We start from the raw sequence: 24,088 nt of genomic DNA on the forward strand, positions 1-24,088 counted from the left end.
GATTGCTTGTACCATAGACCTAATATTTGGAGCCCACCTCAATCACTGTCTTTCGAAATGATACCCAACTAGGGTTTTGTTGTTGTTGTTTGTTTGTTTATTTTTTTTGAGAGAGAGAGAGAGAGAGAGAGAGAGAGCATGAACAAGGGAGGGGCAGAGAGAGACAGAGACACAGAATCCAAAGCAGACTCCAGGCTCTGAGCTGTGAGCACAGAGCCCAATACAAGGCTTGAACTCATGAACTGTGAGATCATGACCTGAGCTGAAGTTGAGGCTTAAGTGACTAAGCCACCCAGGCACCCCTGAAATGAGACACAACTGTTTAACTGAACTGGCCTATTCTCAAGACTAAGAGCCTGGTTCACTGAGCTGGAGTAATCAACCAGCTTAACTTCTGGACTGTGAAACTTCTTGGGGAAGTTTCAAAGGTACGAGTGAAGGGGTTCAGAACAAGTCTCCCCAAGGGCACCTGAGTGGCTCAGTCAGTTACATGTCCAACTCTTGATTTTGGCTTAGGTCATGATCTCATGGCTCATGAATTCAAGCCCTGAGTCAGGCTCTGTGCTGACAGTACAGAGCCTGCTTAGGATTTTCTCTCTCTGCCCCTCCCCTGCTTGTGCTTTCTCTCTCAAAATAAATAAACTTAAAAACAAAAAAGGACAAGTTTCCCCAAAATGTGCCACTTTGGCATGTGGACTATTTTCAGCTGAAGGCACTTAAAACCCAGCAGACTCAAGAAAAATTTTTACCTCTCCTTAAACTACCTGAAAGAATTTAGATAGGGGGCTTGGCTCAGAAAGAGAAGTTTACCAAGCGATAACTTTTTTCCCATACGGCAGGATAAACATCTAATTACCAAATATCTTCTCTGCTTTTCTAATTGTTCTGTGAATCACCCTCCTCCTCTCTGAACCCCTTGACCTCTATCCCATTCCTTAGCTTAAGATGGCATATAAGCCTCAATTGCCAGGTTTGTCCTTGAGTTTCACGGCCTTATGGGGCTCCCATATGCAGGTAACCAACTTGTTATTCTCTTGTTAATCTGTTTTATATTGATTATTAGAACCAGCCAAAGAAACTGGAAGGGTAGAAGGAAAACTTTTTCCCTCTCAACAATCTTGGGAGATACCATGTCTTTAACATAAATAATCGGTTTCAGTGACAGAACCTTAGAAACCAGGACTATTAGATTGTGGGATATTTCTGGAGGGACATTTCATGTATTTATTTGTAAATTACACTATGTAAGGAGAAAGGCTGGCTGTCTGCTTAATTTTCTGTTACTATGATTTCTTCTACTTCCCACAGCGTATTGTCTTTACTGATAAAAATTTTCACTATGTATATAAGGACTCTTTTTTTTTTTTGCCCCATATTTTAATCCTTTCAGGCAGCTCTGTCTCATAGAACTTTGATGATATTTGTGCTCTGTGATACATTACCTACTAGGTACATATGGCTATTGAGCATTTGAAATGTGGCTAGTGCAACTGAGGAACTGAATTCTTCTGTGAAAGAAAAAAAAATTATTCATGAGATTTGTTGAAAATGGTGAGGTAGGAAGACTTTATTCAAAGTGAGGGGGACTATTGCAATAGGTATAGGACTACTGCAATGGGTTATGCAGTGGTGGAGAGATTGAAATCAACTTTGAATGGGACAGCATCCAATCAAGTAGATAAACTGAGGAGCTGTACAAATCGAAAAACTTTTAGAGGCAGAGGGGGCAGGAACAAATTACTTATACTAAGCAGAAAAGGAGATTGCTTACTGCAAAGTTACTTTCCTTCAGAGGATGGCAGCAGTCTATTAGGCAGATTACCTAACTAGTGCTGATCCGGTGACTCCTAGTTGACTCATTTAAGATCCCATTTGTGGGAGAGCTAAAACAGTAATTAAGGGTAGGTTTGGTGACAGGGGGCTTAAGAAGCAACTCCATTTTAGGACTGTTGTCTTGTTTTTAACACAGAAAACAATCTACATTCTGACTAACCTAATAGGATTCTTGCTGAAGGCAGGCCAGGGTGATCAGACATCACCTGGGGGATAGTGGAAGATGAGGAACCTGATTAAATGTCCAGGGTGAACAGATATTGAGAATGGGGGATTCTGGATAAATTGGCTTAGTAAGATTCTTCCTAAAATTAGACAATGCAGAGAAACACAAAGTCCAAAAGTCAAGGCCTAGTTGAAAAAGTACTCAGAGGAACCTGTATAGAATTTGGTCAAGGTGTGAGTCTTTGTCATTTCATTTAATTTTAATTAAAATTTAAACTTCAATATTAGACAGCATAGCTAAAATTTTTCTAACCCTTCACATTTTTTATGATGATATAACAAGATACTATAAGCATTTAGAATTTACCAACAATGAATTACCTTAACCTGAAAAGAGATGATTTCCATAACCAGCATGTTTGGGCTGTAATAGATGACTTGTCCTTTTTATAGGTAACATTAATTTTTAATCATGTCACGTTTACTTAACCACCTGTATTCTTCCTAACTCCGGGAGAGGCTGCCTCTCCTTTTGCTATAGTGGCTTATTTGGCACAAACCCCTAAGGTATACAAGAGCTGGCATCAGGGCTGGTTTATACTCTCTTGTGAGAGCTGAGAAATTTGTTTCAAAATTGGACACAGGCTGCTAAACTGACCTAGATGACGTTTAAAATAAAATGACAATCTCGCATTAAAAAAAAAATTAGGAGTAAAGAGAAAAGAGAAATGGGACAGCAATAAGTAAGGAGGTCTTCCCAAGGGATTTTGTTGGTCCGCTCCATTCCCGGGAAATTCGCGGTACTGCTTCACCTCCCCTGGGCTGGTGAGCACAAGTCCTGAGAGCGGGTCACCTTCCGCCCAACTTCCCGACAACAGCCTCAGGGTGGTCCCCTTGGACCCGCCCCCTCCACCTGGGCGCCCTATGGGCCACGCCTCCCCAGGGCGCCCCGCCCCGCCGCCGTCCGATTCCGGGAGGCGCGAGTCGGCGCGCTGACGTCCGACGCTCCAGGTACTTTCCCCGCGGCCGGCCGGGCCCGGCGTGGGGGCGGGGCGGGGTGCGGAGCGCGCATGCGCCGCAGCGCCAGCGTTCTCCCCGGATCGTGCGGGGCCTGAGCCTCTCTGCCGGCGCAGGCTCCGCTCGCGCCAGCTTGCTCCCGCCGCTATGTCTGCCACCGTCGAGCGGGAGTTTGAGGAGTTGGATGCTGAGAATCGCTGGCAGCAGCTGTACTTGGTGAGTCACGGGCTCGCGCAGCAGCCGCAGTCCTCCGCCGAGGACCCAGGCTCGCGCTCGCCGGCTCCCTCCCGCCTCCCCCGCCTTCTGCTCCGGGCGGAAGTGGCGGAGCGCGGGCCGCGTCAGGGGCGCGCGTGCGCCGACCGAGTCTCTGATCCCTTTGGAAAAAAAATGACTTTAGATGGGGGGCGGGGGGGTGTTCTTCGTGAGCGCAAGCGCAAAGTCGGTTCTCGAAGGCGGCTCCACAGCGGCACCTGGTGGCGGGCTAGGACGGGCTCCGCGGCCGGGGGAGGGGAGACCCCGGGAGGCTGGGGAGTACCGGTGAGACCCGTGGGCGATCCGAGAAGCTGCTGGGGGCCGTGAGGAACCTGGCGAGGTTTGGGCGGGGGGCGCGGGCGGGCGGCGGGGAGCCGGCGGCAGCCTCGCGGTCGCTCGCACGCTCCGGTGCCAGGCTCTGCCCATGGACACCTTTTTCGCTGGCCAGGTGTTCTGTGGCCGCGCGGGCGGAGGCGGACCGCGGCACCCATTTCCAAAGGCGCGGCCGGCTCTTGCCCCGGTTGTTGTGGGTGACTCCGGGGCCTCTCGAAATGGCAGTGCCTAACCGTAGTGGTGGCGGAAGCTCCTGGCGAATCAGCAGTCATCGTGTTTTCAGAGAGCGCAGTGTCTTCAGCGCGTGGGTCGTCCTCCACAAACAGCTTCCAGACGCGAGAATAGGGTTTGGTTGTGTTAGTTAAAAGAAAGAATAAGGATGTTCTCTTTTAAATTTTCTTTACTGAGGAATAGTTAACGTACAGTAAAATACACAGATTTTATACATGGGATTAAGCGAGTTTTCTAAATGTATATACCTGTGCAAGCCCCAAGTCAAAATAAAGAGCTTTTCCATTACCTCGAAGGTGCTGTCATGCCCTTCTTCCATCCCAGAGACCACTGTTCTGATTTCTTACCACCATACAGTAATCTTGCTTGTTGTTAAATTCATCTGAATGGAATCATGTAGTTGAATTCTTTTGTGACTAGCTAGATCAACTTGAGAACCTTTTAATTCAAATAGGATTTTATGCCTTTTGAAATGATTTAGATGCTTGTTCTGTACTGTTTAATTATTACCATATTATTCCTGAGATTGAATTGAGTGGTTGGTGAGTTAAATGCTGCTGCTCCTGCTGCTCGGTTCACTCTTTTTACATTAAAAAAAAAAAAAGTTTTCCTGTAAATTTGGATGATCCTGGGTTTTTCCCCATTTCATTTAGTTAAATGACAGTAAAAAGTGTTTCCTTGGTCATTATGATTAGAATGTAACATTTTCTTCTTGAACACATTATCAGGAAGTGTAATAAATACCCTGATTCACAGGAGTACAGAGTATGTTAGAATAGAGTACTAACTTTTAAGAATGTTGGTAAGGGCTTTACCATTTATAGAACATTTTAAATGCAAATTCTAGTAGGAATCTTTATGTGAGAGCCTGCCAGCTGTCTCTTCTCCAGTTACATTTGTTTAAATAGAAGCTTCTGTTTCCAAGTTGCTAGCAGTATATCAAAATACAGCTTTGAGAAGAGAAAGGTGAATGCTGCAGCTTAATTCAGCTTAACATTTTGGTTAGACAGTTTGATTTGGGGGAGGGATGGGGGTATCATTAATATCTTTGAAAATTTAATGAAAACTGTAATCCCTCTCACCAGAAAAATGTATTTTCTTACATCCACTGAAAATTTCACATTTAGTTTCAAGGAGTTCAGGAAACCCTTCCATGGACTCATGCCAAGGAATCCTTTAGTGGGTTGTTCATTGCTCTTATTATTTTTTCCTAATGGAAGAAGAAGAGCACTCGTTTGGTCAGTAGAAATCATGCAATAAATATACCCTCTCTCTCTGACCCTCCCCCGTTCATGCTCTGTCTGTCTCTGTCTCAAAAATAAATAAACATTAAAAAAATTAAAAAAAAAAAAGGGGGGCGCCTGGGTGGCTCAGTCGGTTAAGCGTCTGACTCTGGCTCAGGTCGTGATCTCGCAGTCAGTGGGTTCGAACCCCGTGTCGGGCTCCTGGGCTGACAGCTCGGAGCCTGGAGCCTGCTTCGGATTCTGTGTCTCCCTCTCTCTCTGACCCTCCCCCTGTTCATGCTCTGTCTGTCTCTATCTCCAAAATAAATAAACATTTTAAAAAATTAAAAAAAAAAAGAAATCATGCAATATACATGCTATTACAGTAAACGTAGGTCACGAACCAAGAAAGTTAGTAATGGAAAGCAAGTATAGGAAGAGATTTTCCTTTGACTCTAGAATATCCATTCAGCCACACTACAAATGTATTGAGCATCAGTGGTGTGCCAGTCCCTAGCTTTGGGCCTTGGAGATTCAACAGAGAATGCAACGGAGTTCCTTCTCTTGAGGAGTTCACATTCTAGGACTTGTTCTTTTGAGGGCCTCATTGCAATTCCCCATTTTCACTCATTTACTTGTAACACATCTATTATGTGTCAGCATTAGACTGAGTCCCAGCCTCAGGGATCCACCCTGCCATAGAGTAGTAAATAGGTAAGAAGATGAAAACATAAAGTAAGAAATGCAAAAGCTAGTGTTAAGCACAGGGTGCTGCCTAGTCACCCAGAGGGGTGCACCTGGGAATTCTGGTGATGCTTCCTGGAGAAGGGATGACCTTACCAAAGTCTTGAAGGACAGGTTGGCCAGGTGTAGAGAAAAAAGGAGGGGAAAAGAATTAGTGCTCCAGAGAAGGAAGGAATGTGTACAAAGGCACAGATCATAAAATCCCATGAGGACTACCAACAAATTAGTAAGATCATTCTACTAGTGTGATGGATGGGGCTAACTGTAGGCAAGTAGCACAGGAGAAGTAGTCTCTTGAAATAAACCTGAGGAGAAATGTTGACCTCCTGAACTAAGGCAGTGGCAGGAGGAATGAAGGAAGGGGGGATACACATTTGAAGTGGGAGGGGGATAGATGTATTTGGTCTTGAAATTGTTCAATTCAGTTTGAGATACCTGTGAGACATCAAAATGGAAGGAAATAGTTTAATATATCAATTTGGAGTTCAGGAGAGGTCTGAGCTGTAAATAGCATTTTGGAAATCATGAGCACGTAGGTGGTCTTTGAGGTCCTAGATGTGGATGAGATCCTCCAGGGAAAATAGGGAGAGTTTGGAAATGCTGAAGGCCAACAACAGAAATCTTGACCACCAACAACAATTAAGGGCATAGGTAAAGAAAGAGGAGCTTGCTAAAAAGAGTGGAGAGGAATAGCCATGGAAGTGGGGAGACAACCAATGGTGGGTGTGAAGGGAGTTGATGGTCAGGAGGGCCACATGCAGCAGATGGCACAAAGTCAAAACTGAAAGGGCCTTTTGACTTAAGGAGTGGATGATCAATAGATACCTTTTTTTGTAAATTAAAAAAGTTTAATGTTTATTCATTTTTGAGAGAGAGACAGAGGGTGAGCAGGGGATGGACAGAGAGAGAGGGAGACACAGAATCTGAAGCAGGCTCCAGTCTCTGAGCTGTCAGCACAGAGCCCGGCCCGAGGCTTGAACCCATGAACCGTGAGATCATGATCTGAGCCAAAGTGGGACGCTTAACTGACTGAGCCACCCAGGAGCCCCAACAGATATCTTTAAAGAGAGCAATTTCAGTGGAGTACAGAAGTCAGATGCTGAACATTGAGAAGAGAAGGTGGGAAGAAGTACAACCAAGCAAGTGTAGACTGTTTTTTTAAATAAGCTCAGCTTGACCAATGGAGTGGGGAAGGTAGCTAAAATGAAGCACATTTATGTCCCTTCACTACTGAAAACCTTCAGTGGTTTCCCATTGCTCATAATGTAAAATTCAGATCCTTCTGTGGCTTGCAAGACCACATGGCCTGCCTGCCCATATGACTTTCTTCCCTCTTTTCCCCTGGGTTCTGTTCCTTGAAAAGTGCATGACCATTCTCCCCTGAGGGCCTTCATAATTGTAGCTGTCTTTGCCTTAGCACAACTTCTCCCCTTTTCCCCCGCACTTTTGCTTAACTGCCTCCTACTCATCCCTGAAGTCTCACTTCCTTAGGGGGTGCCTTCCTGACCCTCCCATGCAGGATATAATCCCCTGTTACATACTCCATAGCATCACATGACTTCCCCTTTCATAGCAATGTGTTGGATGCAATGCAGCAGCAGATTATTTAGGGAACACAAATTTGCATTAAGCAAACCACTGTTAACTTGAGTAGGGAAAAGTGTTTAAGTGGGCTCTCTGCTTTGATTATCACAAGACAGGGTGGTATTTGTGTTAGGTTTTTTGTTGTTTTTGTGTGTGTGGTGTTTTTGTTTTTTGTTTCGGCAGTGCTAACTGGATTAGGAAAAGAAAAGCTTTGCTGTTTTTTTTTGTTTGTTTTTAACTTTTTAAATGTTTATTTGTTTTGAGAGAGATGGAGAGCACAAGCAGGGGAGAGGCAGAGAGAAGGAGAGAAAGAATCCCAAGCAGGCTCTGCACCATCAGCACAGAGCCTGGTGTGGAGCTGGAACTCATGAACTGCAAGATCATGAACTGAGCCGAGATCAAGTCAGCTGCTTAACCAACCAAGCCATGCAGGTGCCCCAAGAAAAGCTTTGCTCTTGAGCAAAAAGTAGATGTAACTAGAAATTGGACTTGCTTAGTGGTATGAGAATTTTTACTTTACACCTTCTTGAAAGTCTTGCAGGAACAGTGAATTTATTATTTGAGTCTGAAACTCTTTAGCCCCTTACTTTTTTTCACCCAGTTTGAAAAGTTGGTTTTATAACACAGCTTTTGATAATAGGAGATTTTGTGTCAGAGCCAAACAGACTATGAATTTATCTTTTTCATTACCTCATCAGAGCTTCATGCAGGCAGTGCCAGTGCCTTGCACAGCATCAGGCACCTAGTAGGTACATGGTAAATATTGTTGAATAATGACTTCTTACCAGAAAAGGGTGACTTGATATGTTTACATGTTGGGGTGGGGGTGGGGGGAAGGATAAGCCTAAAGAGAGAGGTTGGAGGTTGAAAAATAAAAGGAATTACTGTTGGAGCCAGAAACCTTGGAAAGCAGGTGCTGATGGGAGTAAGAGCACACAGGTTGAAGAACTGGCCTTGAAAGGGCACAACTAGCAGTAGTGAGATTGCTAGAAAAATCTAATTTGGTCTGACTGACTAACTAATGACATTAATGTAGTCTGAGGTTAACTCTCGCTTTTTGAGAAATGTTCATGATTGCTTTTTTGCTTTTAGTCACTGCTGATTGCTGTCTGAATCAGGCTGGGGCATGAGAGGGGCAGAGAAAGAATGGAGTTTTGTGAGCTTTCAGGGAAGGGAGTACAACTGTAGGGAAATAGCAAAAAAAACAAAAAATGTAAGCCATGGAATAATGTTTCTAGTAAATGGTGGCTCAGAAAGAATTTGGTTGACTAATCAGAGTTTAGGAACCATGGAACTCTTAACTGGTCATTTTTCTTTATTAGAAATTTGTAGTTCAGGATGCCTGGGTGGCTCAGTTAAGCGTCCAACTTCAGTTCAGGTCATGATCTCACGGTTGGTGAGTTCGAGGCCTGCATCTGGCTTTCAGCTGTTTAGCGCACAACCTGCTTTGGATCCTCTGTCTCCCTCTCTTTCTGCCTCTTCCCCGCTTGCGTGTGTGTACATACACTCTCCCCCCACCCTTACCCCCCCCCCGCCCTAATAAATAAACATTAAAAAAAAGAAATTTGTAGTTCAGATATTGTCAGTAAGAGCAGGTTGTGGGGTTTTTTTGTTTGTTTTTGTTTTTAATGTATTTATTGTTTGAGAGAGCGAGAGCATGCACACTAGCAAGTAGGGAAGGGGCAGAGAGAGGGTCAACAGAAGATCCAAAGCAGGCTCTGCGCTGACAGCGGCTAGCTCTATGCGGAGCTCAAACCCCATGAGTCACGAGATCATGACCTGAGCCTAATGCTCAGTCTACTGAGCCACCCAGGCGCCCCAAGAGCAGTTTTTTACTACTTGGGCGTCAACTACGTTTTGGAAGTAAGGTATCAAGGGAAGTCTTCTAGTATTTATAGTAGGTAGTCATAGGGTAAAAAGCAAAGCCTGCTTACTCTAAAACACTTCCCTTTGCATTGTGTACTACACATTGCCCTGCAGTTGTTTAATCTTAGGGTTTGGGGTTTCACATCATTGCATGTGCTCTTGCTGTATCAGATTCCTTGAATTTCCTTGAAAATAGCCTGCTTTCTCACACCTTGGAGTCTGCACATGTTGGATATGTTCTGTGCCTACCTTATCTATCTAGGAAACCTCTTTAAGACTAGACTGTGGTCTCTTTAGGCAAAGCTATATGTTCCTTCTTTGATTCCTGAACCCTCTGTGTTCTTTTATTGGAGTATAAATCACATCGTTTTAGAATTGTCTGTTAGCTCCTTAAGGAATGCTTTGTTTTTGTTTCCCCACCATTAGCCTGTAGTTCTGAGATGTTAGATGCCCAGTAGTCACTAAACAAAATAATACTGTTTCCTTTTAAAATGTCAGCACCTTGGGGCACTTGGGTGGCTCAGTCAGTGGAGCATATGACTCTTGATCTCAGGGCTGTGAGTTGGAGCCCCACATTGTGTGTAGAGATTACTTAAAAATAAAATCTTAAAAAAAAAATGTCAGCACCTTGGTTGATTCCAGCCCCCTCATTCACAGCTGAGGAGACACCTGTCCAACATGAGGTTATGATTTCTGTAAGGTTACCATATCCAGTGGTGGTACAGATGGGATCCAAATCCTGTCCTTATTTTTTTTTATTTAAAAAAATTTCTTTTTTTACACTTATTTATTTTTGATAGAAAGAGACAGAGCATAAGTGGGGGAAGGGCACAGAGAGAAGGAGACACAGAATCCAAAGCAGGCTTCAGGCTCCGAGCTGTCAGCACAGAGACTGACGTGGGGCTCGAACCCACAAACCGCGAGATCATGACCTGAGCCGAAGTCAGATGCTCAACTGACTGAGCCACCCAGGCGACCCTGAATCCTGTCCTTATAATTCTCATTTCTGTGTTACCCCAATTTGTCAGTGTGACTGCTTACATTGCTTTCTCCTTAAGATCTACTTGAGATTAATGGAACAGAGGGAGTCATTTAAATTTTTCATAGCAAGGAGGGAGTGGAATGTGTTATAATAGGTGGGGTCATTTTGGGGATTGGAGGCCTCTAACACAGTATCTAGGATCCATCGATTAGACTGGAAAGTGATTTCCAAGTCCCCTGAAACTGTATGTGTGAGTGGACCTGAGTATTTCATTTCTAGGTGATTCCATAGCTTTTGTCACATTCTCACATGGATCTCTATGACAATAGGTAAGGACCACTGCTTTAAGAGAGAGCAGCCTTGGGAATGGTGCCCCAATAGAGAATACATAACTGGAAGTTATAACTAGGTTTGCCTCTGATATATGTTCTGTAGTACTGATGCCTGTCTGCAATTGTGAAATTCAGACAGTCACAGTTGTCCCCTAGCCTTTCTAGCTTGCCTCTTTTTCAATTTTTTGATTTTAATGTTTATTTGTTTTTGAGAGACAGAGACAGAGCACAGGCAGGGAAGGGGCAGAGAGAGAGGGAGACAGAATCCACGAAGCAGGCTCCGGGCTCCAAGCTGTCAACACAGAACCCAACGTGGGGCTTCAAACCATGAACCATGAGATCATGATCTGAGCCAAAGTTAGATGCTTAACCCACCAACTGAGACACCCAGGCGCCCCTAAAAATTTTTTTTTAATGTTTATTTATTTTTGAGAGAGTGTGAGCAGAGGGCAGAAAGAGAAGGAGACACAGAATCTGAAGCAGGCTCCAGGCTCTGAGCTGTCAGCACAGAGCCCAATGCAGGGCTTGAACTCACAAGCTGTGAGACAGATCATGAGTTGAGCTGAATGAAGTTGGATGCTTAACTGACTGAGCCACCCAGGTTCCCCACTTTTCTTTCTTTTTCTTTCTTTCTTTCTTTCTTTCTTTCTTTCTTTCTTTCTTTCTTTCTTTCTTTTTCTTTCTTTTTAAGCCACTTGTATTTCCTTTCTTTTTTTGATATGTTGGAGATCTTTACACATTGAAGAAGTTAAGCTTTTGTCATATATTGCAAATACTTTTCAACCTATCAGTTACCTTTGACTTTGTTTATGGTATTTTTTCATGTAGAAAACTTACGTGTTTGCAAAATCAGATTTATGAGCCTTTCTAGGTTTTTGTGCCATGACTTAGAAAGACCTTGTCTATCTAAGGTAGCCATCCAATTAAATTTTTTTTGTGTGGGAAAATATATAATAAAATGTGCCATTTTAGCCATTTTTAAGTGTACAATTCAATGTCATCGATTCCATTTATATTGTTGTGCAACCATCACCGCTGTTTCCAAAACCCTTTCAGCACCCCAAATAGAAACTCTGTACCCATTAAGCAATAACTCCCTATTTCCCCCTCCTCCTGTTAACTTCTGCTCTACTTTCTATCTGTGAATTTGCCTATTCTAGAGACCTCATGCAAGTGAAATCACACAATGTTTTTCCTTTGTGTCTGGCATTTCACTTAGCATAATATTGTCAAGGTGGAACTATGCTGTAGCCTGTTATCAACTTCATTCCTTTTTATGGCTGACTAATATTTTTTTGTATGTATATACCACATTTTGTTTCTCCATTCATCTGTTAATGGACATTTAGGGTGTTTCCACCTTTTGACTATGAATAATGCTGCTGTGAACATGGCTGTGCAGATATCCATTGGAGTCCTTATTTTTAATTGTTTTGGATTTGGACCTAGAAGTGGAGTTGCTGGATAATATGGTAATTCTGTGCTTAGCTTTTTGAGTAACTGTGAACTGTTTTCCTTAGTGGCTGCAACATTTTACATTCCCTCTAGCAGTGTTTGAGGATTCTGATTTCTTCATATCCTCACAAACACTTGTTATTTTCCATTTTTAAAATTATAGTCATGCTAGTAGGTATGAAATGGTTTAGATGGCATTTCTGTAATGATTAAGCATGTTGACTATCTTTTAAATGTGTTTATTGACTGATTGTAAAACTTTGGAAAAATGTCTATTCAAGTCCTTCACTTTTTTTTCCCCCTAAGACTTCATTTTTTAAGAGCAATTCTAGGTTCACAGGAAAACTGAGGGGAAGATACAGAAATGTCTCACATACTTCCTGCTCCCACACATGTATATCCTTCCCTTTATCAAAATCCCTCGCCAGAGTGGTATGTTTATTATAATTGATGAGCCTACATTGATATGTCATAATCATCCAAAGTCCATAGTTTACCTTGGGGTTCATTTTTGATGGTGTACATTCTGTGGGTTTAAACAAATGTATTTGAATCCAGCATTATGGCATCATACATAAAAACCCTGTGCTCTCCCTATTCATTCCTACCTCCCTTTCCCAACCCCAGCAACCACATTGATTTCTTTTACTGTCTGCATAGTTTTGCCTTTTCCAAAATGTCATATGGTTGGAATCCTGTAGTAAGTAGCTTTTTCATATTGGCTTCTTTCACTTAGTAATATGCGTTTAAGGTTCCTATGTGTCTTCATGGCTTGATAGTTCATTTCTTTTTTTTTTTAATTTTTAAAAAATGTTTATTTTTGAGAGAGAAAGCATAAGCAGGGGAGGCACAGAGAGAGAGGGAGACACAGAATCCAAAACAGGCTCCAGGCTCTGAGCTGTCAGCACAGAGCCTGATGCAGGGCTCGAACTCACAAACTGTGAATTGATGACCTGAGCCGAAGTTGGACGCTTAACCAGTTGAGCCACCCAGGCGCCCCGATAGTTCATTTCTTTTGAACACTGAATAATATTCATTTGTCTGGATGTACCATAGTTTGTTTATCCCTCACCTGCTGAGGGGCATCTTGGTTGCTTCCAAGTTTTGGCGGTTATGAATAAAGCTGCTATAAACATCAGGTTTTTGTGTATATGTAAATTTTTTACTTCTTTGGGTAAATACCAAGGAGTGCAGTTGCTGGATCATATGGTAAGAGTCTGTTTAGTTTTGTAGGCCAAAACAGCCAAACTTTTTTAGAACTATACCCTATTGGTGGGAATGCAAACTGGTGTAGCCACTCTGGAAAACAGTGTGGAGGTTCCTCAAAAAGTTAAAAACAGAACTAGCCTATGGCCCAGCAATTGCACTACTAGGTATTAATTCAAAGTATAAAAAAATACTGATTTTAAGGGGCACATGTACCCCAGTGTTTATAGCAGCACTATCAACAATAGCCAAATTATGGAAAGAGCCCAAATGTCCATTGACTCATGAATGGATAAAGAAGGTGTGTGTGTGTGTACACACACATACACAATGGAATATTACTCAGCCATCAAAAGAATGAAATTTTGCCATTTGCAATGACATGGTTGGAACTAGAGTGTATTATGCTAAGTGAAATAAGTCTGAGAAAAATACCATATGATTTCACTCATAATGTGGTATTTAGGAAACAAAACATGAACATAGGAGAAAGGAAGGAAAAGTAAGATAAAAACAGAGGGAAATAAATCATAAGAGACTCTTGACTATAGAGAACAAACTGAGTGTCACTGGAGGAGAGGTAGATGGGGGTGGAAGGATGAGTTAGATGGGTGATGGGTGTTAAAGAGGGTGCTTGTTGTGATGAGCACTGGGTGTTATATGTAAGTGATGTATCAATGAATTCTATCCCTGAAGCCAATACTGCACTATATGTTAACTAACTTGAATTTAAATGAAATCTTGGAAGAAGAAAAAAAAAAAACAAAATGGCTGTACCATTTTGTATTATCACCAACAATGAATGAGTTACTGTGTTTTATGTCCTTGTCAGCATTTGGTGGTGTCAGTGTTCCAGATTTTGGCGATTCTAATAAGCGTCTGCCTATTTTTATGTTGTTTGTTCTCTTGTTCAATGGTAGGAGTTCTTTGTATATTGTGGTTATTAATCCCTTATCAGATATATGATATGCAAATATTTTCTCCCAATATGTGTTTCCTTTTAAGTGTATATTGTTACTTGATGTTCAAAAGCCTTTAATTTTGATGAAGTCCTATGTATTTTTTTGTCACCGTGTGCTTTTGGTATCACAATTTAAGAAACTATTACCATATCCATGACTATGAAGATTTTCAATCCCTGTGTTTTCTTCTAAGAGTTTTGTAGAGTTAGCTCTTACATTAGGTCTTTGATCTGTTTTAGTTAACTTTTGCATATGGTAATGGTCCAGTTTCATTGTTTTGCTTGTGGAAATCCATTTTTCCCAGAACCATTTGTTGAGAGATTTTCCTTTCCACACTGAATGATTTTTGCCTGCTTGTTGAAAATCAAGATCTGAGGGTTTATTTCTGAATTCTATATCCTGTTCCATTGATCTCTGTGACTGACTTTATGTTATACCACATTGATTTGATTACTATAGCTTTGCAGTAAGTTTTGTAATTGGGAAGTGTGTGTCCTCCAACTTTGTTACTCTTTTTCAAGATTGTTTAGACTCTTCAGGGTCTTGTGAAATTCCATATGAATATTGGGATGACTTTTTCATTTGTGCAAAAATTGTTGCTGGTATTTTGATAGCGATTACATTAAATTAGTGTATCACTTTGGGTCATTTTGTCATCTTAGTATTTAAATCTTCCAATCCATGAATATAAGATGTTTTTGTATTTATTTAGGTTGCCTTTAATTTCAGCTGTGTTTTGTATTTTTTAGTATACAAGTCTTTCATCTTTCTGGTTACGTTTATTGCTAAGTATTTTGATTTTATTGTAAATGGGATTATTTTCTTAATTTCCTCTTTGAATTCATTGCTACTGTATAGAAATACAACTGATTTTTGTGTGTTGATTTTGTGTTTTGCAGCTTTGCTGAATTTGTTTATTAGCTCTAACAGGCTTTTTTGTGTGGGCTCTTTAGGATTTTCTACATAAAACATCATGTCATTTGTGAATAAAGATAGTTTAACAGCTTTCTTTCCAATTTGGATGCCTATTTATTTTATTTTATTATTGCCCAGTTGCTCTGGCTAGAACTTCCATACTGTGTTGAATAGAAGTGGTGAAAATGGGGGGGTGGGGTGGGAGGGCACCTGGCTGGCTCAGTTGATAGAGTATGCAACTCTTGATCTGGGGGTTTATTAGTTTGAGCCCCGTGTTGGGTGTCAAAGATTACTTAAAAATAAAATATTTGAAAAATAAATTAAATTAAAAAAAAAAAAGTAATGAAAGTGGGAATCCGTGTCTTGTCTCTGACCATTTTTCCTCCTAAATAACTGCCTGCTTTTATGATACTGTTTGTTGAGTATCGTATACCTCTCTCCTTCCTCTTCCCCCCATTTGCCATCTTTGTAATTTGCAAAATTCCTATATGTGTGTATTGGGTGAATGAAGCATGAGCAAATGCCTGTATAATCTGATCTCTCTGCACTTGTTCATCCCCATTTCTTGTATTTTCCTCTCTTAAGCACCACAGGTTTTGTGTTGCTTATACTTCTTGTAAGATACCAGTTATTCATGCTTTCATTTATGTTTTATGTACCTTCACATCTTTGTGACTTTGCACAAGCTGTTTTTTCTACTTAGACATGTCATTCCCTACTTGTTACGTGGCATACTCCTGGTCATTGTTCAGGTTTATTCATGCACTGTGATCTTCACTCCCCCAGGTGAAAATAAATCCACTTTCTGTGTTTATTTTATTTATTTGTGTGTTCTTTTTTTAGTTTATTTTTGAGAGAGACAGAATGCAAGTGGGAGAGGGGCAGAGAGAGAGGGAGATACAGAATCTGACACGGGGCTTGAACTCATGAACCAGGAGATCATGACCTGAGCCGAAGTTGGATGCTTAATCGACTGAGCCACCCAGACAACCCTCTGTTTATTTTAAATGTGGACATACTTTTCTTATGGTACTTATTAGACTGGCTCCTTGATAGTCTCATGAAAATTCTCAAGTTTGATTATAAAAAAAGAAAAAGTCATTAGATACAGTTGTACAAATAGCAGTAAACATTGACAGCAAGAATAGTGATAGATAATGATAAGTGGACATAATTTTCCAGGTTCTTAATCTCATTCAGTAGAGGCTTTTTGTTGTTGTTGTTCTTATTTATCATTGAAATGACCAAAATACAGTGATAAGAAAAAAATCTACATTATTATTTGACATGAGAAGGGTCCTACCCATATATTTGAGACTTAGAGGATTTTTTTTTCATTTTTATTGAGAAATCACTATACATTTAAGGTGTACAGCATGATGGTTTGATTTCCACGTATTGGAAAATAATTACAGTAGGTTCAGCTAACATCCGTCTTCTTGTATAAATCCAATCAAAAGAAAAGAAAGGAAGGAGAAAATTTTCTTGTGATGAGAACTTTTAGGATTTACTGTCAACATTTCTCTGTATCACACAGCAGTGTTAGCAATAGTTACCATGTTGTATTACCTCCCTGGTACTTATTTATCTCGTTAACTGGAAGTTTGTATCTTTTGACCACCTTCCTCCAATTCTGAAACTGAGGGGATTTTGATAGTAAACAGTGTAAGCATCCACAAAAACTTGGGTAAGAGCTGATGCCTACGTTTTCTGTGAAGATGAACAAATGTTAGGCATGTGAAAAATTCAGCTCCTCAGAGACTCAACGGGGTGCCTGTGTGGCCCTGACTGGTTCGGCGACTCTTGGTCAGAGGTCATGATCTCAGTTTGTGAGATTGAGCCCTGTGTCAGGCTCTGCACTGAGAAGTCTGCTTGGGATTCTCTCTCCATCTCTCTCTCTCTCTCTCTCTCTCTCTCTCTCTCTCTCTCTCTCTCTTTCTCTCTCTCTCTCTCTCTCTTTCTCTCTCTCTCTGCCCCTCCCCTGCTTATGTGCACGAGCTCTCTTTCTCAAAATAAATTAATAGACTTAAAAAATTTAAGACTCACTAGCAAAATAGTGCAAAATACCAAGTTAGCTTGACAAATATCTCTGCATTTGGGAAAAAGATATTTAAACTGAATATTCTGAGAAAGCATTTAAAACACATAAAGGTCTCAAATCTTTGTGATAGGCAGTTCTGAAAGAAAGACCCTGAGGTGATACAATGACCAAAGAAATAATGGAAGAATACCTCTGAACTGAAGAAAGCCTTGAATTTCAAGATCAAAGGGGACCAGAAAGTCTTCACCAGGAATATATTTAAAAAGCAGGAAAACCTGCATGAATTTCTGCATGCATCCTGATGACTTTTCTAAGTATTCAGGATAAAGAAAAAGCCCTGCAAGGTAGAAAAACAAGTAATCTTTAGAGAAGAACCAATGACATTTGCATCAGACAAATGCACTCTGACATTGGATGCCAGAAGATAATGGAGAGATGTCACCCAAGAGCTGAGAGAAATGGAATAGGTGTAGAAAGTAGGTTTGGGCAGTGAAGCCAAATACAATCTAGAGTTAACGCTAAAGAGTTATAATTATACTTGTAAACCTTACTTAAATGATAACTATTTTTGAAATAATTGCACATGTTAAAAAATATGGATGCAAAGTTCTAGCTTATTTCAAGAAGATTTGGGGGATTGAGCTGTAGGAAGAGAGAAGTGAAACCTATAGTAATTGTACTATATATTTACCAGTAGGGATTTATTAATAGATATTTTCACATTAATAGAAATATATAAGTCCAAACATGCTTTTGCAAAATTTTAAGACTTAATTCCTGGTAAAATAGGAATGGTGCTTTTACTTCTAAATTACTGGAAGTAAAGAGGAACAAAGAAAATGTGATTAATACAGAAAAAAACGGGGAAAAGGAAATAAGGAAGCATAACATAGAAAACAGCTAATCGTTTCTGGGTGAAAGAATAAATCAAGACTGCCATTAAAGACTAGAAAATAATGAGATGACACTATTCTAAACTTAGAGGATTTGAAGTTTAGAAGTTTGGACAGTCTTTAAAGTAAGAAAAACAAAAAAGAATATTAATGAGCTAAGTATTGTATTCAAGCTAGAAGAATGATAAAATGAAACAAAGCTTTAGAAGGGCAGATTGAATACACAGGAAAGGTAGAAATGAATGAGTAAGCATTTCCTCTCCCCTTCCAAATAGGTAGTTCAATTTTACCTATGATTATAGCCCTAAAACTAATGTGTCATCGACAGATATTATCTAAAGTATAAAACACCATTCCCAAATTTATTCTGGGGATATAAAGAATTAGTAACACTATATATAGTGTTGTATAGTGTTACATAGTTATATAGTGTTACCATAGTAACACTATATAGTAACACTATAGAATTCATCCTCATTGATTAAAGGACAAAAAAAAAGTGTAGTCATATTGAGATCAGTTAAAATTAAGCAACAAAAATTTTTTGAATACTTAAGAATATACTTAGGAAATGTGTTGGGTTTTACAGTTGCACCAAAAACCTTAAAATACCTAGGAATAAACCTAACCAAAGAGGTGAAGGTCTATACACTGAAAACTATAGAAAGCTTATAAAAGAAACTGAAGAAGACACACACACACAAAAGAAAAGTATTCCATGCTCTTGGATTGGAGGAACATACACTGCTAAAATGTCAATACTACCTGAAGCAATCTACGTATTCAGTGCAATCCCTATCAAAATAACACCAGCATTCTTCACAGAGCTAGAACAAACAATCCTAAAATTTGTATGGAACCAGAAAAGACCCCTAATAGCCAAAGCAATCCTGAAAAAGAAAACCAAAGCTGGAGGCATCACAATCCCGGACTTCAAGATGTATTACAAAACTGTAATCATCAAGATAATATGGTACTGGCACAAAAACAGACACTCAGATCAATGGAACAGAATAGAGAACCCAGAAATGGGCCCACAAACGTATGGCCAACTAATCTTTGACAAAGCAGGAAAGAATATCCAGTGGAATAAAGACAGTCACTTCAGCAAGTGGTGCTGGGAAAACTGGACAGCGACATGCAGAAGAATGAACCTGGACCACTTTCTTACACCATACACAAAAATAAACTCAAAATGGATGAAAGACCTAAACATAAGACAGGAAGCCATCAAAATCCTTGAGGAGAAAGCAGCAAAAACCTCTGACCTCGGCTGCAGCAACTTCTTACTCAGCACATCTCTGGAGGCAAGGGAAACAAAAGCAAAAATGAACTATGAAAAGCTGCACAGCGAAGGAAACAGTCAGCGAAACTAAAAGGCAACCGATGGAATGGGAGAAGATATTTGCAAATGACATATCAGATAAAGGGTTAGTATCCAAAATCTGTAAAGAACTTATCAAACTCAACACCCAAAAAACAAATAATCCAGTGAAGAAATGGGCAAAAGACATGAATATAGATAACTTCTCCAAAGAAGACATCCAGATGGCCAACCGACACATGAAAAAATGCTCAACATCATTCATCACCAGGGAAATACAAATCAAAACCACAATGAGACACCACCTTACACGTGTCAGACTGGCTTACATTAACAACTCAGGCAACAACAAATGTTGGCAAGGATGTGGAGAAAGGATCTCTTTTGCACTGCTGGTGGGAATGCAAACTGGTGCAGCCACTCTGGAAAACATTATGGAGGTTCTTCAAAAGATTAAAAATAGAACTACCCTATGACCCAGCAATTGTACTACTAGGTATTTATCCAAGGGATACAGGTGTGCTGTTTCAAAGGGACATATGCACCCTGTTTATAGTAGCACTGTCAACAATAGCCAAAGTATGGAAAGAGCCTAAATGTCCATCGATGGATGAATGGATAAAGAAGATGTGGGATATATATACAATGAAGTATTACTCAGAATCTGAAAGAATGAAATCTTGCCATTTGCAACTGCGTGGATGGAACTGGCGGGTATTATACTAAGCGAAATAAGTCGGTCAGAGAAAGACAAATATCATATGACTTCACACATATGAGGACTTTAAGACAGAACAGATCAACATAAGGGAAGGGAAACAAAAACAGGGAGGGGGACAAAACATAAGAGACTCTTAAATATGGAGAACAGAGGGTTACTAGAGGGGTTGTGGGTGGGGAGATGGGCTAAATGGGTAAGGGGCATTAAGGAATCTACTCCTGAAATCATTGTTGTACTATATGCTAACTAATTTGGATGTAAATTAAAAAAAAGTACAATTTAAAAAATTGTATTAAAGAAAAAAAAATGGATTCTACCAGAGCAGTAGGTAGTATTCGCATTTAAGCTGCTGAACAGTTATTTAGTGCTATAAATAGTCCCAAATACTATGCTAAAGATTTTTCTCTTAAAAGAATAAAGTTATTATAAGAATTGAAAAAAAAATAAAAAAAGAATGTGCTTTTTACCTTGTTGGCACAGGATATCTCCTGCCCATTTCCACCCCTGACCCCTAGTGGCAAAACCAGTACCCAGGGCAGGCAGACGTGAGAAGGACACAGGTCAGCAGAGCCCTTTTTATCTGCAACCCAGCCCAGCGATTTCTGCTTGTTCTCTGGCTGGAACTGTGTCGCATGACTATTCTTACCTGTATTGGAGACTGGGAAATACAGGTTTTTAGTTGGGCTAACTGTAAGTTGGAAAGTAAAATTAGGAACTTTGAGTAAAAAAGAATGGGTATTGGGATAGGCGACTAGTATGTACCTCTGGAGCTGCTTTTTTAAGTATTGGATAGGTTCTGTGTTGAGTCGACTCTAGTCTGGCATGGTGAAGAAAAAGAAGTATTAGGGGTTCTAGTCTTCCTAAATGCACTGAAATTAAAGAAAGGTAAAGAAGAACAAATAATAACATTGGAAATGAGAGAATGGACCCTGTAAGAGTTATGTGGTTTTTTATTTTAATTGAGAAAATAGAATGTATTTGTTATGAATATATTTCTTAACCCAAGAACTTGGCTGTTTTATGGTGTTTTGTAAATTAAAATTTCTTCCCTACCTCTATACTTGGGGCTCCATCTATTTAATTTTTTTTTTTTTTTTTTGGTAACATCAGTAATGATTTGTCACAGTGTACACAAATAAGTGTGTTTCTTTAGGCTAAAAATTGGAATCAGAAACTGACAGATAAACTTAACTGTGGCAAATAGGTTTAAAATTTTTTTTAATATTTTATTTTTGAGAGAGCGCGAGTGGGAGCAAGTAGGGGAGGGGCAGAGAGAGCGAGACACAGAATCTGAAGCAGGCTCCAGGGTCTGAGCTGTCATCACAGAGCCCAACATGGGACTTGAGCCCACGGACCTAAAGATCATGACCTGAGCGAGATCATAACCAACTGAGCCACCCAGGTGCCCCCGGAAAATAGGCTTATATGTATAACACAAGCATTGAAGAAGGGCTCATATAATGGAGGGACCCTCTGTGCCCAACAAAAAAATTTTTTTTCTTAATTGAAGAAGTTCTTGATATAATCCGGATAGCAATCCCTTATCAGATACATGATTTGCAATGATTTTTCTCCCATTCTGTGGATTGCAGCAACTTTTCAATCTGATTTTAAAACTATATAGCATTAGAACTGATATTATACTTGTATTTATTAGAATTTTAGTTTATTTTAAAGTAATATATGAACTCAAGAATATATAAATATATGGTTTAAAACCCAAATGGCACAAAAAGTGCCCAATGAAAAGGAGTTAAAAGGACAGGTTACTTTGGAAAGAAAGAGGGGCAGGGTAGGGGGAAAGCCTTTAGCTATATCTGATTTATGGGGTTTTCTTTTTTTAATTATGTAAGTTTCAGGTGTACAACTTTACTGTTTGACATCTGCGTACATGACAAAGTGATTACCACCACAAGACTAGTTACCATCCATCACCATGCAGTTGGCCTCCTTCATCCATTTCACCTACCCTTAAACCCCCTTCCATATAGGTAACCTCTAGTTTGCTCTCTGTATCTGTGAGGTTTTATTTTGTTTTGTTTTGTTTTTTATTTTTAAAAAAACAATTTTTTTGGGGCGCCTGGGTGGCGCAGTCGGTTAAGCGTCCGACTTCAGTCAGGTCACGATCTCGCGGTCCGTGAGTTCGAGCCCCGTGTCGGGCTCTGGGCTGATGGCTCAGAGCCTGGAGCCTGTTTCTGATTCTGTGTCTCCCTCTCTCTCTGCCCCTCCCCTGTTCATGCTCTGTCTCTCTCTGTCCCAAAAATAAATAAATGTTAAAAAAAAAAAAATTAAAAAAACAATTTTTTTTAACGTTTATTTAGTTTTGAGACAGAGAGAGACAGAGCATGAAGGGGGGAGGGGCAGAGAGAGAAGGAGACACAGAATTGGAAGCAGGCTACAGGCTCTGAGCCATCAGCCCAGAGCCCGACGCGGGGCTCGAACTCACGGACCGCGAGATCGTGACCTGACTGAAGTCGGACGCTTAACCGACTGCGCCACCCAGGCGCCCCTATTTTGTTTTGTTTTGTTTTTAGATTTTACATGTGAGTGACTCATACAGTATTTGTCTTTCTCCTGTGACTTATTTCATTTAGCATACCTCAAGGTCTATCTATGCTGTAACAAATGGCAAGGTTTCATTCTTGTTTATGGCTGAGTAGTAGTCCATTGTTTTATTTACATATATTTCACATCTTCTTTATCCTTTCATCTATCAATGGACGTTTAAGTTCTTTCCACATCTTGGCTATTGTAAATAATGCTGCAATGATGTGTTTTATTCCTTTTCTAAAAAGATTTGAATGAGATACTCAAAAGTGGCAATAAATGTTTAATTTCACTGATGGTAACATGAATGTGATATATATTTTTGTTTGATAGCTTTCATTATTAAAACAACTCTTTAGTTACATAAATCTGTACCCTTCCCTAGATGTTCACTTTTCCTCCCTGGAAGTTACTAACTTCTCATCTTCTTCTAGAAGTATTCAGTGTATTCTCAGGCATATATATGTTTGAGTGGAGTGCTGCCTCCCCCCATGAGAGCCTATTCTTTTGTACTTTCTTTCACTACACAGTGTATCTTTGAAATCCTGTCATATCACTGTAGCACTTAGTGTCCTTTTTCCTGATTCCCATGTATTCTGCTGCATTGGTGCATTGTGATTTATCTCCCCAGTTCACTCCTGAAGGACACTTAACATTCTTGCTAATTTTTCACTGTTATGTACAGTGCACATCCTTGTGTGTACATCTTCACACATACCTGTGTGGCTGTGTGATATAAAACCCTCCTAGAGGGTAAGGAGGGTGAATCAAATTTATGATCTTATTAAATCATTCTCAAACATTGTATCTGTGTACGTTCTGTCAGTCATGTATGAGAATGCTTCTTCACTCTTACCTGCATAGTGTTTCAGAATTTTTTATTCTCACCAATTTGTGTCTCTACAGTTGATACAGAAGAGCTATTAACAGAAAACCGTATGTTTTAGTATTATTTCATATTAATATTTTTTATATGTTACTAACTTGCAATATGAAATTATTTGTACTTTGTAGTGTTTCAACTCTATAAAGTGTTTCAGATTATGCAAATAAATATAAGCTGAGACCTAACTTTAATTTTACATATAAAATTTATTACTTAATGTTTAAGAATGTTTATAATTAATGTGTGGAAATAGTTGACACTTTTTCATCTTTTCAGCTAATTACAATTATTTGTTAATGCGTTCATGGAAAAGTATTTGAAACTGAAAGGTAGTATTTCTTTTTATTTTTTTGGAAAGGTAGTATTTCTAGCCAACTTTTTTTTTTTTTTAATGTTTATTTTTTAGAGAGAGACAGAGTGCAAGTGGGGAGGGGTAGATAGAGAGGGAGACACAGAATCCTAAGCGGGCTCCAGGCTCCAAGCTGTCAGCACAGAGCCTGATGCAGGACCTGGACCCACAGACTGCAAGATCATGACCTGAGCTGAAGTCGGATGCTCAACCAGCTGAGCCGCCCA

General features: G+C 40.0%; 1 protein-coding gene across 2 annotated transcripts in view; it reads left to right on the forward strand.

Annotated features, from left to right (window-relative positions):
- Nucleotides 1-3,069: 3,069 nt before the first annotated feature.
- The window catches only part of PTPN2 (protein tyrosine phosphatase non-receptor type 2), an 86,382-nt gene continuing 65,363 nt past the window's right edge, over nucleotides 3,070-24,088 (forward strand). Inside the window, exon 1 of one of the 2 annotated variants that reach the window (XM_047090208.1) lies at nucleotides 3,070-3,231. In XM_047090208.1, coding sequence (XP_046946164.1) covers nucleotides 3,163-3,231 — 69 coding nt within the window. In that variant the 5' untranslated portion in view covers nucleotides 3,070-3,162. The remainder of the gene's footprint in view (nucleotides 3,232-24,088) is intronic. The other variant, XM_047090209.1, reaches the window with a different exon arrangement.

The sequence above is a fragment of the Lynx rufus genome, unplaced genomic scaffold (assembly GCF_022079265.1).
Source record: "Lynx rufus isolate CCGP_SWC_20201006 ecotype Redwood Valley unplaced genomic scaffold, mLynRuf1.p SCAF_29, whole genome shotgun sequence".
In the NCBI taxonomy this organism is placed as follows: Eukaryota; Metazoa; Chordata; class Mammalia; order Carnivora; family Felidae; genus Lynx; species Lynx rufus.